The 14,020-nt window shown below is 33.1% G+C and overlaps 1 protein-coding gene and 1 long non-coding RNA gene across 3 annotated transcripts in view; one reads left to right on the top strand and one right to left on the bottom strand.

Annotated features, from left to right (window-relative positions):
* Positions 1–14,020, bottom strand: part of LOC117690506 (uncharacterized) — a 107,569-nt gene that overhangs the window by 85,153 nt on the left and 8,396 nt on the right. The gene's annotated exons all lie outside the window — the stretch shown is intronic.
* LOC117685962 (uncharacterized) lies at positions 1,804–13,104 on the top strand. Of its 2 annotated transcripts, XM_066068407.1 has the most exons (11): positions 1,805–2,465; positions 3,349–3,495; positions 6,821–6,910; positions 7,273–7,365; positions 8,374–8,440; positions 8,939–9,031; positions 9,266–9,358; positions 10,073–10,130; positions 10,669–10,803; positions 11,066–11,149; positions 12,906–13,104. In XM_066068407.1, the coding sequence occupies exons 2-6, from the start codon at positions 3,480–3,482 to the stop codon at positions 8,964–8,966; spliced, it is 294 nt and encodes a 97-aa protein (XP_065924479.1). In that variant the 5' UTR covers positions 1,805–2,465; positions 3,349–3,479; the 3' UTR covers positions 8,967–9,031; positions 9,266–9,358; positions 10,073–10,130; positions 10,669–10,803; positions 11,066–11,149; positions 12,906–13,104. The 2 variants fall into 2 exon arrangements, with proteins under 2 accessions (XP_065924480.1, XP_065924479.1); XM_066068408.1 differs by lacking the exons at positions 8,374–8,440; positions 8,939–9,031; positions 9,266–9,358; ... (2 more) ...; positions 11,066–11,149; positions 12,906–13,104 and adding an exon at positions 7,957–8,024 and having other exon boundaries at positions 1,804–2,465.

Genomic DNA, 14,020 nt, shown 5'->3' with positions numbered 1-14,020 from the left:
TTGATTCCTAAAAGGCAACACGCTGGCATTAAAAGGTCCATTATTTTAACCCGAGACGTTCCGAGAGTACTCGGAACAAATGGCGGAGAGCACTTGCCAATGGAATGTTCAAACATGGTCAAGAAATTAACGACTATTTTTCTAGTTAGGCTTTATACATAAACAGTGAAAAAGTATTTTGAAAACAAGTTCATTTAGAATAATTAAAGGCTAAACAAATTATATATGTTAGATTTTTTGCAATATTGCAAGTTTTCATTGGTCTCCTAAATGCAGAAAAATAGTCATTGCTAATTATACGATGGAGGCAGATTGAATTCCTTTTTACGAAAAAATATAGACAAAAGGCAACTATTGGATGTCAAATAATAGACACATTGGTGCATTTTAGGCAAAGACACACCGTTCATTCATTTAAAGATAAGCCAATTACATTTTAGACAAGGTCAAAATAATACGGAGACCAAAATATGTCTCCCTAATCTACTGGTCTCCCTAATAAAGATAAAATAATACAATCGGTCTACCAAATGCATAAGTCAGGTATATATACCTGACTTATGCATTTGGTAGACCGATTGTATTATTTTATCTTTATTAGGGAGACCAGTAGATTAGGGAGACATATTTTGGTCTCCGTATTATTTTGACCTTGTCTAAAATGTAATTGGCTTATCTTTAAATGAATGAACGGTGTGTCTTTGCCTAAAATGCATCAATGTGTCTATTATTTGACATCCAATAGTTGCCTTTTGTCTATATTTTTTCGTAAATTGGAATTCAATCTGCCTCCATCGTATAATTAGCAATGACTATTTTTCTGCATTTAGGAGACCAACGAAAACTTGCAATATTGCAAAAAATCTAACATATATAATTTGTTTAGCCTTTAATTATTCTAAATGAACTTGTTTTCAAAATACTTTTTCACTTTTTATGTATAAAGCCTAACTAGAAAAAAAGTCGTTAATTTCTTGACCATGTTTGAACATTTGGCAAGTGCTCTCTGCCATTTGTTCCGAGTACTCTCGGAACGACTCGGGTTAAAACAATGGACCTTTTAACGCCAGCGTGCTGCCTTTTAAGAATCAAAGCCATTTTATGGTAAGTACTTTTGATAATCCTACTACAATTGAACAAAGTAATGTTTTTATGAAGTTTTTTTTTTTAAATATTCAAATAAAATAGGGCGATAATGTGTGCAACTTGACTATTTTACACCAAATGTTGATTAATCTTCGAGGAAATTCGAAACGAAGTTAACAATAAAAGCATGATATTCATTTCCACTGTACGTTTGATGTAATATGTAATTCAAGGATTTATCAGTACCTTCTCCGGAGCAAAAGTCGTCCCCATTCCCAATTGGAAATAAGTTCACTTCAGCAGCTGTCCAAATTATGATCCCAATTAGTATAGCAGTATATTTTTCCCCAACTGGTAAATAGTTCTTATGTTTATTTCTTATCAAAAAATACTTCGTAAAATAACCAGAATGTCCATAAATGTTCAGTATTAACAAATGATTAAACCCATTTAGCAAAACTGCAGTCATTAAAGTTTCAAAACACGCTGTACATAAACATCGCCAACTTTTAATCCGATTTTCCTCTGTTTTTCTAAAACATCGTTATTTTGTGGTATACAATACAGTACTGTAAATGGTACATGGGTTTTTTTACACACACTAGACTTATATAAAAGTAAAAGGTAAATGTTAGGAAATATTTCAAACAGAAAAATACATTCTCAGTTTAAAAGGGGATATGTTGATAAATTCTTAATAATCATTGTAATACTTTTATGACCAGTGTTGAAGGTGTTTATTTCAGGGAAAAAGACTTGTTCTAATAACTAAATATAGGAATATTATACATATATCTATATTGTGAAGTTAATTAGATTCTATTCAATTAAAGTCTAGCTCTTTGATTTTCCATTATGATAATAAATTCAGAAATCATGATGTATGCAACATATGATTTCTCCCAACTGCATGAAATTGTCGATACGATTTTCCCAATTCCAAAAAAAATGGCATTTTCAAAATAAAAAAAGGCTGAAAAATCCCTGTAATTATATAGCTAGTTTATTGAAAATGGACAGAAAAGTTAACCGAAGAATGTCGCTTTATGTAAATAGATAGACATGAAGAATTTTCTATATTACAGTTATATGTACCAGTAATATTGTTTTAAATTAATTATGTACGTAATGTAGATATATGTACATGTACCCCTTGTTACCTAAATGAATTAAAAGCAAATTAAGATCAGTTGCTCTTTTTCACTTGTATAGTGGAAAGATAGCCGACTATTCTATGTACGAATTGACTTATTATAGGTAAGATAGTCAGGCCTCCATGTTTACAACCGGGATGCTCACCCCACATTTACAATTGTGACCCACATTTACAAATGTGACATCATAGTATCACTCTCGTTTGGCTTTTCGGATATTATCAGGTTTGTAAAATTTTTGGCTTTTGACGATTAATAATAATGTAAACAATGTGTCTGCAGATTCCCGTTGGGCTGAGTGTGATCTGTTGACCAAGCAAAACATGTATGTCTTGATTACACAGCGTTGTGCACAATGTGCTCTCAAGAACATTCAATCCAGAAGCATGACCAATGTAGCAACACTTTTAAAACTACTTTTTGATACTTGTATTAATTTTAATGTTTATGCGCACCCGGGGCGCCCTTCCCCCTGTAATTGTTGATTTATTAGAATAACATGACATGTTTCATACATGATAGCATGAGAAATGGTCGATGGTTGTAAATATTTTGTTGTTTACCAATTTAATGTATGTTCTCACTAGAACATGCACATATGATATATGGTAGACTATTATCACATTCAACTCTCTCTCTCTCTCTCTCTCTCTCTCTCTCTCTCTCTCTCTCTCTCTCTCTCTCTCTCTCTCTCTCTCTCTCTCTCTCTCTCTCTTCAGCAGCGATTCATCTTATGACCTTTAAAAATCATGCACCTGCACTCTTGCGAGTATACAAAATGTTGTAAAATGTTCGTACTATATATTGGTCGTGCATTGCACTGCGATGATTTGGATCGCATTCAGTCGCGTCTGAATAGTGTGCATGTCCACAATTTTTAAGGAGACTTGATGCAAGCACTAAAATGCATGCAACAAAAGCGAGACCTCATGCAATATATGAGAGAGCTCGTGCGAATCTAAAACATTCCGATCGCAAAGAGTTATTGTAAAGTGCTCGTACGCCAATTGTGAATGGGGCTTAATGTAGATGTTTATGAATCCAAAAGTTTTCTTTGCATATAAACAAATTGAATGCTTTCACACAGGTGCTTGTGGTTTTAATGTAGGTTTTGGAGTTATTAGCACAACCAGTCATATCAGTAGAGATTTTCTCCTGCAGGAGAAACATTAAAAGGACAGGATGGGGAGGAGAGATTGAAGACAAGCACAGAAAACAAAATATTTATCTATAAATATAATGGAAAAGAACTTTGGTAATACGATTTATACATATTTACATGAAGCTGGAGGCATGTAGCTCCTGATGTGAAAAAAAAAATTGAAGCAACGTTTATCCAATTTTTTTTTTCAGACCAAGAGATACAGACCTGCAGCTAAATGTAATATTTTAACATTTATGTATGGCGGTAATGTTTCTAGAAATAACTATAAACAATTCTAATTAAGTCAAGCAAAAATACCAGTAATTATATGCTTCTTATATAAGGTTTGATTTCTTTTTATGTACACTGTAGTATTGATGCTGTCAGGAGTGAACAACCATACATGTATCTGCCATTTTGTAAATGATGGCAAGGACGATGCAAACTCCACCATAAACTCAGAGTGTTTAATGGAAGGGAATACCTATGATTGTTTGCTAAGAGAGACATTGTGGTTGGGGAAGAGATACTTCATGTATATAACTATGGTTGTGATGGGAAAAGCTTGCGGTGGCGCAGCAAGGTAGGAAAATGTTTGGATTAATTTTACACAAAAAATAATTATTAAGAGAGAGTTTAGTGATTTACAATCAGGCTTTGGATATCTTGTTATCTGGCTTTGGTTTTGTTTTTGCATTTTTTCGTACATTGATTTGTTTTAAACTAATCTAAAAAATAGGTTTTTCTCAAAAATTTAAAAAGTATCAGAATAGATAATTTGTATGTTTTTATTGAAAAACAAGCCTAAAACTTCTGTTAGTGTTGTTAAATAAGTTAAAAATCGTGATCAATTAATCAGCAGAATTGGTTGTCTCTTGCCAACTGATGATCGGTCAATAATCGAATCGGTAACAAATTATATTAAATTCAATAATATGGGGCACTAAATTTTATGCTATGTACCGTATAATCTAAAATATATAAGTGCTATTTTCACTTCCTTTTAAAAGCTTATAAGACTTTTGCTGTATTTTTATTAGGTAGAATGTTACACATCTTTTGAGATTGAAGAAAACCCCCAGCTCACAACAGTTTTCATTTCATTCAATACAGATTAGAAAACAAAATGATAGGTATAATATTAATGTAATAAACCCAGACTGAGTATAATTGATTATAAAATCTAAAATCGATTATGATAAATCGACAACCTTTTCAACTGATCATTGATTGAAATTCAATCATCGTGACAACACTAGCCCCTGTTCTTGTACATGTTTTTACCAGTACATGTACTAGTTTTGATTGATTTCAGAAAAGGCTGTGATCCTTTTGATTTGGGTAATGGTTTTGTTAGGTTTTATTTCACTTTAGGCCAGCATTTTTTTATTTTTAGGTTTACGAACCACAAAATGATAAATTTCCGTAGGAGGAGGAAATAAAAAAAAAATAAAAATCTCTTTTGACCTACAATTTTTTTACTTTTAGGTTTACGAACCACAAAATTGTAAAGTTCTGTAGGAGAAAAAAAAACTTTTATGACATCATCTTTATTCTAATATTAATATAATGAATGACAACTTCATGATAGTGGTGTGTAACTGCATCAAGTGTAGCATGTGAAAAGTATGTCATCTGTGTAACATATCTCTGAAATAGTACAATAGAATATTAGACATACAGCTTTGATATTACATGTACATAGAGCAATGTCAGGGGTGTGCAATTACAAAATTTGGCCACAAAGTTACTAGCCCAAGATTCAAAGTTACCAGTCAAACTATTGTCGGACATGTCAACATTTCATTTAAAAAAAACAACCTAAATTTTATGTACATAAAGTAATAATGTTTTCTCCTGTATGATACTAGTATATAATTATTAATATACAAAATATTTATTACTTTCATGTTTTCTGCAGTTAAAAAATATTCAACTTCATTGATCTGTCACATTTTTTTTTTTACGAAATTGGTTTGGGTGTTTATATGTGAGAAAACTCAAACATAACATTGTGAATGTGAACAGACTCTATAAAATCACTGCAACTATATGTGTGCATGTATTTTAACCTGTTGAATTTCCATGTACAAAGTACAACTATGCAATTAATTATGTAATGGTAAATTTTAATTGAAAATAACGGAAAATGCACAAACAATAATATGATTTTTTTTTAATTCACTAGGCAGGTCACTTTAAAATGTGTTCATGAGAATAGTTAATGCAGAATATCTCTAATACATCTCTCTCTCTCTCTCTCTCTCTCTGTAATTTTTTTTTTTTAAAAAGCCAAAGAATACATATGCCAATTCAACACAAAAAGAAAGGGAATCATTTTACAGTGATGTACTTGAAAACAGCTGCACAGGTAACTATCGAAGCCATGTTCAGTGAGGTGTGACTATCTCGTCTAGCCACTGGTCAACACTGTCGGTAAAACTTCAAAGTATGAAACTTACAGCAGAGTGTTTGTAGAAGCTTCTCTGAAGAATGTAGCACGAGAAAAAGATGCGTAAGAAATTTGGAGGCTATCTTGACACAAAAAGAGCAGATTTTATGCCTCTGTGATAACAATGACGATACACTTTTCCTACTAGAAAAAATTTGCTGTCGGGGAGAAAAAAAAGATCTTTTTTGTAATTTTATTTTTTTTCTAAAAACTCAGAAAACCGAGCGGCGGGTTTGTAAACCTAAAAATAAAAAAAATGCTGGCCTTATTTTGTTTATAGTTGTTTGATTTTCTTTCAATTTTAACATTATATACGGTTCTTGTGCTGACCTGAATAGATTTATTTTGTTTTCATTATCAAGCACTATTAAATTAAAAGCTTGAAAGAGGTGTCCAGTTGTGCAGTGGACAATGCACCTGCTTATCACCACTGCGACCCAAGTTTAATCCCCATGATCGCCAGTTGTTGTATATGATAGGGTACATTGGTCGCCTGCTTGGACACGTGGGTTTTCTCCAGTCACCCCAACTTCTTCCCACTTCATGACCCACTCGCGCTAACATCCATGCCAACAAAAAGCTATTAATATAAGTCAGTGTGCATTGTGAATCTGTCACTAATGTGGAGAGTCTCCTTTGCAGAACAAAATTGTTTTTTGTTAGATAAATTACAAAATCTGTTTCTGTAGTAAATATGTATATTTTGCAAATTGTTTACAGAATGTACTTCTTGAAAAATATACATTTACATAGAATTATCAGATTTGGTAGGTTAGTTGATTTAAGCATCAATCTGAATTGGAATTCATTTTTCACTGAATATTGGTACAGTCTTGTTTTTGTACCATGGCTGAAAAGTTTGATTTAGTCAGTGGTCTGTTGTCAGATTTATAAAAAAGAAACATCAATTACCAAATGTGGTAAACTAATAATTGATGAATGTTTATGAAAGAAAATTTTCTATATTGTTTTAATTTCTTTCAGTTCCCTCTGATGTGGATTCTGACCCATTTAGTGTATCAAACTACTCGCCAAGTTCTGATTCTGAATCAGATGAAAATAAGAAGGTTTTGGGTAATGTTATTATTTAAAGAATAATTTTGCATCTGCAGTCCATTTTCACTTTGCAAAAAATACCTGAAAGAACAAGAGGCTGAGAGCCCAGTCATTTTAAATTAGACTAAAGTAAATCCATTTATATTAACTAGATATACTTTGAAATGTAGTTGTGTATAACAATCTACATGTTGATCTGGTCTCCCTAATGCTGTGATAATGCATTAGATTTACATGATATGAGTGGAATGTACTGGATGTAATATATTTGTAACAGTTATATTTTTTTTGTTTAATCATCAGGAATAAAATTTGCAATGATTGAAAAAAGTAAACGTAGAAGCTAGTATTTACAATACAATATATTGGTATTTTTACAGAGTCCACCCCAAATTCATTGAGAGCTAGCCGCAACACAATGGAAAAACAGGGCATCTTGACCCTCAGAGAAAACAGTGAGCATTTTGAAGCAGGTAAATGAATTAAATTCAATGTTGCAATGTTATTATGTTTTTAAGCAAGAAACATTAATACAGTCAGTTGGGTAGCTAGACCTGAAACGAAGTGCATGCTTAAAATGGCAGGGGGTGTGGGGGCCACCATGAGGCCCCCAGTGGGTCCAGGACAAAGCGAAGGGGGCGAAAGCCCCCGGAAGCTCATGGATTCTGACGATTTTTAACACCAAAAATTAAAGCAGAAATTGAAAGGAATGCTTACTATTTAAGCCTATTTTTAGGCAGTTAAAATTGTTTTGGTTATAGTTTAGGCATAAAATAAAATCACAAAACTTATTAAAAGTTAAAAGAAGAAATTTTTTTTGACATTTGCCTTTGACCCACTCAAAGCTTTTATTCTTAAGTTCATTTTCACATAGTTTATGGTAATGAATATCTCAATAAAGCTGTGATATTCTATCGGGGAAATTTAACATGTGTAAAACTAAGTTCAACTGCAAAATAAATATTTGCCTTTTTAGGTACATGCATTGTGTACTGTTTCTTTAATATGGTACTTTAAGACCATATTGCGTGGCTATATTTGGTGCTTAATACGTCTTTGTTTAGCATTGATTTCGGATAAAGTAGGACCGAGTGACGGAAACGGGTTGATGGAATAACTAACTATGGACCTTAATACTTGAATTCTTTTTTTATATTTTTTTTTTTTTATTTTTTTTTTACTGATTTTTCCCCCAAATGATGTGCATGCTCAGGCATATAAGCATACATGGTAGCTACGCCACTGACAGTGAACAATTTACTACTCAAGTCTAAGATTGCTCGTGATCTTGGGGCTTGGTCTCCCTAATGCTGTGATAATGCATTTGATTTCCATGATATGAGTGGAATGTAATGGATGTAATATATTTGTTATACTTATAAGTACATGTATAAGTCATTAGTAATAAGTTTTGCAAAGAGATAAAGAAGTAAACTTAGAAGCATGTATTTATGATACAATATATTGGTACTTTTTTACAGAGCCCACCCCAGTTTCATTGAGATCTAGCTGCAACACAATGGAAAAACAGGACAGCTTGACCCTAAGGTAAAGCAGTGAGCGGAAGTTGACAATGGTTTTCGAGGGGTGTCAATTTCAATAGATACCCTCCCAACAGGCACTATTCATTTTATTTTACTGAATGTCTTATTTCTAAAGAAAATTTTACTGCTTTTATTTAGAAATGAAGTAAATTCTACGACAAACCGTACGCTCATAATTTAAGCGCATGTAACAGTTCGTTGTGTTACCAATTGCCAAGTGTGTTGCTAACACTGAGGGTAATAGAACGGATTACCAACTGCGTCTAAACCAATCACATTTCAGTATTTAACATTTAACATGAAAGTATAATAAAATTGTTTGTCTGGTCTCCCTAATGCTGTGATAATGCATTAGATTTCCATGATATTAGTGGAATGTAATGGATGTAATATATTTGTTATATTTATTTTTATAAATCATTAGGAATAAACTTAGCAATGATATAAAGAAGTAAACTTAGAGACTTGAAATTGCAATACAATATATTGGTACTTTTTACAGCGTCCACCCCAAATTCATTAAGATCTAGCCGCAACACAATGGGAAAATGGGACATCTTGACCCACAGAGAAAACACTGAGTATTTTGAACAAGGTAAATGAATTAAACTAAATGTTGCAATGTTATTATGTGATCCTGGGGCTTGGTCTCCTTAATGCTGGGATAATGTATTTGATTTCCATGATATGAGTGGAATGTAATGGATGTACCAGTAATATATTTGTAATATTTATTTTAATTAGTCATAAGGAATAAAATTTGCAATGATTTAAAAAGTAAATGTTGAAGCTTGTATTTACAATACAATATATTAGTACTTTTATACAGAGTCAACCACAGATTTATTGAGAGCTAGCCGCAACGCAATGGAAAAACAGGACATCTTGAACCTCAGAGAAAATAGTGAGCATTTTGAACAAAGTAAATGAATTAGAATCAAAGTTGCAACGTTATTATGAATAACAATTAACATGTTTGTCTGGTCTCCTAATGCTGTGATAATGCATTTGATTTCCATGATATGAGTGGAATGTAATGGATGTAATAAATTCTCCTATATGTAATAATATTCCTAAATATAAATACACTGTGTTAGAGTAAAATCCCAAGAGATCCGAATATCAACATGGTGTGTAACTTTGAAGCGAGCAAAAAAGTGTTGAATCCTTCAATAATATGAATGAAATATTTAAATGAAAAGTGTTTACAGCCTCAGAATGGTTTGTTATGAATAATTTGACTGTTATTTTCAATACAACTTCATTATTTTTCTCAAAAATCGATTCGGAGCGATTCTGCAATTTTCTGCTACATTACGGGTATATGGGAGGCATTCCTGTCAGATTATTATAACTAAGCAGAGTGTAGTGAAATTAATAGCATTATTGTAGGCTTAAAGCTTGGTTATGTAATTGTAAACAATACGGTGCGTCGATGTAGTAAATGTCCGATATCATATGCAATGTCAACCCATACACGCACGGGTCAAAGACTAGTAAGAATAATTAATTTTGACTTTTGAAAGAAAGTAATCATTTTAAGATTGATAAAGCCACAAAAGGGGCAACTGTTTCTTTAAAAGATTTCTTGTTTTAAACTTTATTTATGCAATAACGATTCTTTGATCTTTTGCAGTTCCATACCATTGTTTTCCCTCTCTCAGTTCCTGTGATGAAAGAAGTCAACTTGATAGGTTTGTTTCAATCTATTATGTGAATGTTTTTCTTGTTTGATAATAGGTTAGTCATACATATGTAGCTGCAACAATGTAGCCCTCTCCAATTTTTTATAACTGATGTTTACTCCCCCCCCCCCTCCCCCCCCCCCAAAAAAAAAAAAAAAAAAAAACACAGGAGAGGGCTACATTATTGCAGCTAGGTGTTAGGCTGCTGGCTTTTGAATGACAATGTATAGATGGAGTTATTTCCTTGTGACTTGTGACAGAGGCTGTAGTGCACAATTCCATTTGACTTTCAAGAAATGTTCAGATAGTAATGAAAATGTAAAGTGTTTAATTACATTTGCTGAGTACCACTTTCAATACTGTAAAAGGGATTATTTACATGTAAGGGAAAATTTACACTTAAGCTTAAAACTGGGTAAAATACCCCCACATTTGCATATGGGCAGTGCTTTAGTGTGGTAAATCACTGTGTATGTATTTCTTTTCTTTTTTTTCTTCATTAAATAATTTTTGTATTTGTATACATTTTTGAAATTTTATCTAAAAGGGTGAGTGTCGGAGTTACATGTGCACAATCCTAAAGGTCCAAGTACAGCACCTGAATCACATGTGACTGAAGAAGATTTGATGTCCAAACCCTGTGAGAGTGAAAATGCAAATGCATCGGATGTTACACCACAAGGTGATCAGTCTTTTTTTTTATTTGTGTGAATCTGTGTGTGGTAGTGGTGGGGAGGGGGGGGGGGGAAATAGGAGTCATATTATTGAAATGATAAAAACTTTTCTCAATAATTTTCTTTCTTTATTTAAGATAACAATGGTACATTGATTTGCATCGTTTAATAATTAAAACCCATCCATAATGTTTTCTCTTTTCATTACGTTTTATGCATGCCTGTCCTTAGTATTTGCAAAGTAAGATATTCATGATATTGTTATTACAGAGTGCTTCTTTGAGATCGAAGATGATAATGGAACTAAAGTTCTTGCAAGCCCAGTTGCAGCCAAGAAGACTAAACGCAGCTCAGGTGATATATCTTTGTTGCTTGGTCTATCTATCCACAATTTGATGAATTAGCAATTTTGAGGTCACCTGAGTTTATTGCTATCCGTTTTCGTCCGTTATCGTGCATCGTGCCTTAACAATTTTACATTTTTAACTTCTTCTTAAAAACTACAGGGCTGATTATAACCATTTTTGATGTGAGGCATCTCTATGGTGAGAGGAATCAAAATTGTAAAATTCATGGCTCTACTACCCCAGGGGCGCCACATGTGGGGCCAAATTTGCAAAAAAAGAGCCAAATTTTAATAAATATTCTTCTTTATTCCCGCACATGTTAGGAAAAAACTGGTTGCATAGTTATAATGTCCATGAAGCCCTCTACATAAATTGTGAAATTCATGGCCCCTGGGTCAGGGGTTCAGGCTCTAGAATGGGGCCAGTATGGCCATATAGTATATATGTATTTAATCTTAGAAAATCTTCTTCTCTACCCCATATATATTTGTCAAAACTAAACGCATGATTATGATGTCCATATTGTGAAATTCATGACCCCTGGGTCAGGGGTTCAGGCTCTAGGGTGGGGCCAATATGGCCATATAGTAAAAATGTATTAAATCTTAGAAAATCTTCTTTTCTACTCCCATATAAATATATATATATCTGGTTATAAAGTCCATGAAGCCCTCTACCAAAATTGTGAAATTTATGACCCCCAAGTCAGGGGTTCAGGCTCCAGGGTGGGGCCAATATGGCCATATAGTAAAATGTTTTAAATCTTAAAAAATCTTCTTCTCTACTCCCACACATGTGGGCAAAAAACTGAATACATGGTTACGATGTCCACTAACTCCTCTACCTAAATTGTAAAATTCATGGACCCTGGGTCAGGGGTTCAGGACATGAGGGGGGGAGGCAATATAGTGTTAATGCATATAATGTTATAACATTTTCTTCTCTATTCTCACACATCTGTATAAAAAACTGACCTATAATTATGTTTACCAGGAAGTCCTCTACTGAAATTTTAATTTTCATGTCCCCTGGAGTATGGGTTTTAACTCTAGGGCAGGGCCAAAATGGATGTATAGGTGTTATTGCATATAATGTTAAAAAAATATCCTTTTTACTCCCACACACCTGAAAGGAAACTGAATTCATGATTTTGTAGACCCGATCTTTCAAGTTTTTTGCCAAAATTGTAGGTTTCACAGTTCTTTTTGAAAGATTTCAGGCAGGGAGGTGGCCGTCATTACTAATTTATAATTTTTCTACTCCAGAATAAAACCTAATTAATTAAATGCATATATGAGACTCCTCGACAAGTTTGTGTATGGGTTATATGCTACTCAGGTGACCGTTACAGGAATAGAAACAAATTTCTCATGGAGATTTATAATGTGAAATGTTTACATCTTTTCACCATTCGGAACCCACTTAAAATACCTCATACAATTTTTCAATTCTGTCATCCAGGCTATTTCATGGCCGATGCAATGCAAAATCCCTATAGGCTTTCTATTTTGGGTTGTGTATTGAAGCCTAAAGCGGTAGAGGGGGCATTTCAAAACAGATAATCTTGACATATAAGTGGATGAATGTAGTTCGAGCATGAATGTATTTATGAAAATCAAAATATTCAGAAAGAAGTAGTGGAAGCAAAAACCATACAGAGTATGGTATGCCTTGAATCTATACATAGGTATTATCCTTTTCACATGAATATGTAACAATATAATAATTCTGATTGTTCATATTATTTTTAAAATCTTTTCAAGGTAAAAGAGAAATCAAGGAGTTTCGAACGGCTTGATGAGAGGACAAAATTTTTGAAGATTAGATCTTAAATCTTCAACGAGAGAAAAACAACAAGACTTAGGACATTTAAAAAATTAAATGAAATGAAATCAATGAAAAAGCAAACATGAATCTCATCATTTTACATGTAATGTAACTGTAATGTAACAACAAGACGTAGGGCATGTATGATAATTTATTTTTAGCTCACCGAGACGAAGTTCGGGGGAACTTATGCTATACTGCTGGCGTCGGCGTCCGGACCTGGTAAAAGTTTTTGTTTCAGGTCCTGTATCTTAGTTATTTCTTGTCCTATCTTCACCAAACTTGCATGGATGATGCATCTGGACCTTTTTATGAACTTGAAAAACTTGGATGCTGAATCTGGGCAATGAATTTTAGATGCTGGAGGTTAAGGTTTTTGGAACAGGTTAAAGTTTTTGGTGCAGGTGGCCTTTGATAGCAATTTCTAAATTACTACTGATCCAAACTTGCATGGATGATGCATCTTTAGATACTGATGCACCTGAAAGGCTTGTATGCTGAATCTTAGCCATAGGTTTCGGATGCTGGATGAGGTTATGTTTTTTGGAACAGGTCATATATTAAATTTATTTAGTACTATTTCAAACTTGCATAGTTGATTTAACTATAATATAAATGAATTGCAAAGGTAGCTTCAGATGCAGAGCCTGATCTTCATAATCAAGGATGCTAAAAAATATATCTTAGTAATTACTGGTCCTAACTTAACCAAACTTGAATTGATGATGCATCTTATGATACTGATGCATCTGGCAGGCTTGAATGCAGAATCTGAGTCATAGGTTTTGGATGCTGGATGAGGTTTAGTTATTTTGGAACAGGTCACATGATTTATAGACAATAGCTTGCATAGTTAATTTAACTATAATATAAATGAATCATAGAGGTAGCTTCAGTTTCAGATCCTGATCTCTATTATCAAGGATGTTTATAAAGAATATCCTACCTCACTCTAACCTGATTGATAGATGTGTTTGTTGTTAAATGATATAACATGATTCATATGATATAGTATTGTCAGATTTGATACACTATTGTTTTATATGATACA

The sequence above is a fragment of the Magallana gigas genome, chromosome 8 (genome assembly GCF_963853765.1).
Source record: "Magallana gigas chromosome 8, xbMagGiga1.1, whole genome shotgun sequence".
NCBI classification, from domain to species: Eukaryota; Metazoa; Mollusca; class Bivalvia; order Ostreida; family Ostreidae; genus Magallana; species Magallana gigas.
The sequence above is the reverse complement of the archived record's forward strand: the minus strand, read 5'-3'. Positions and strand labels throughout refer to the sequence as shown.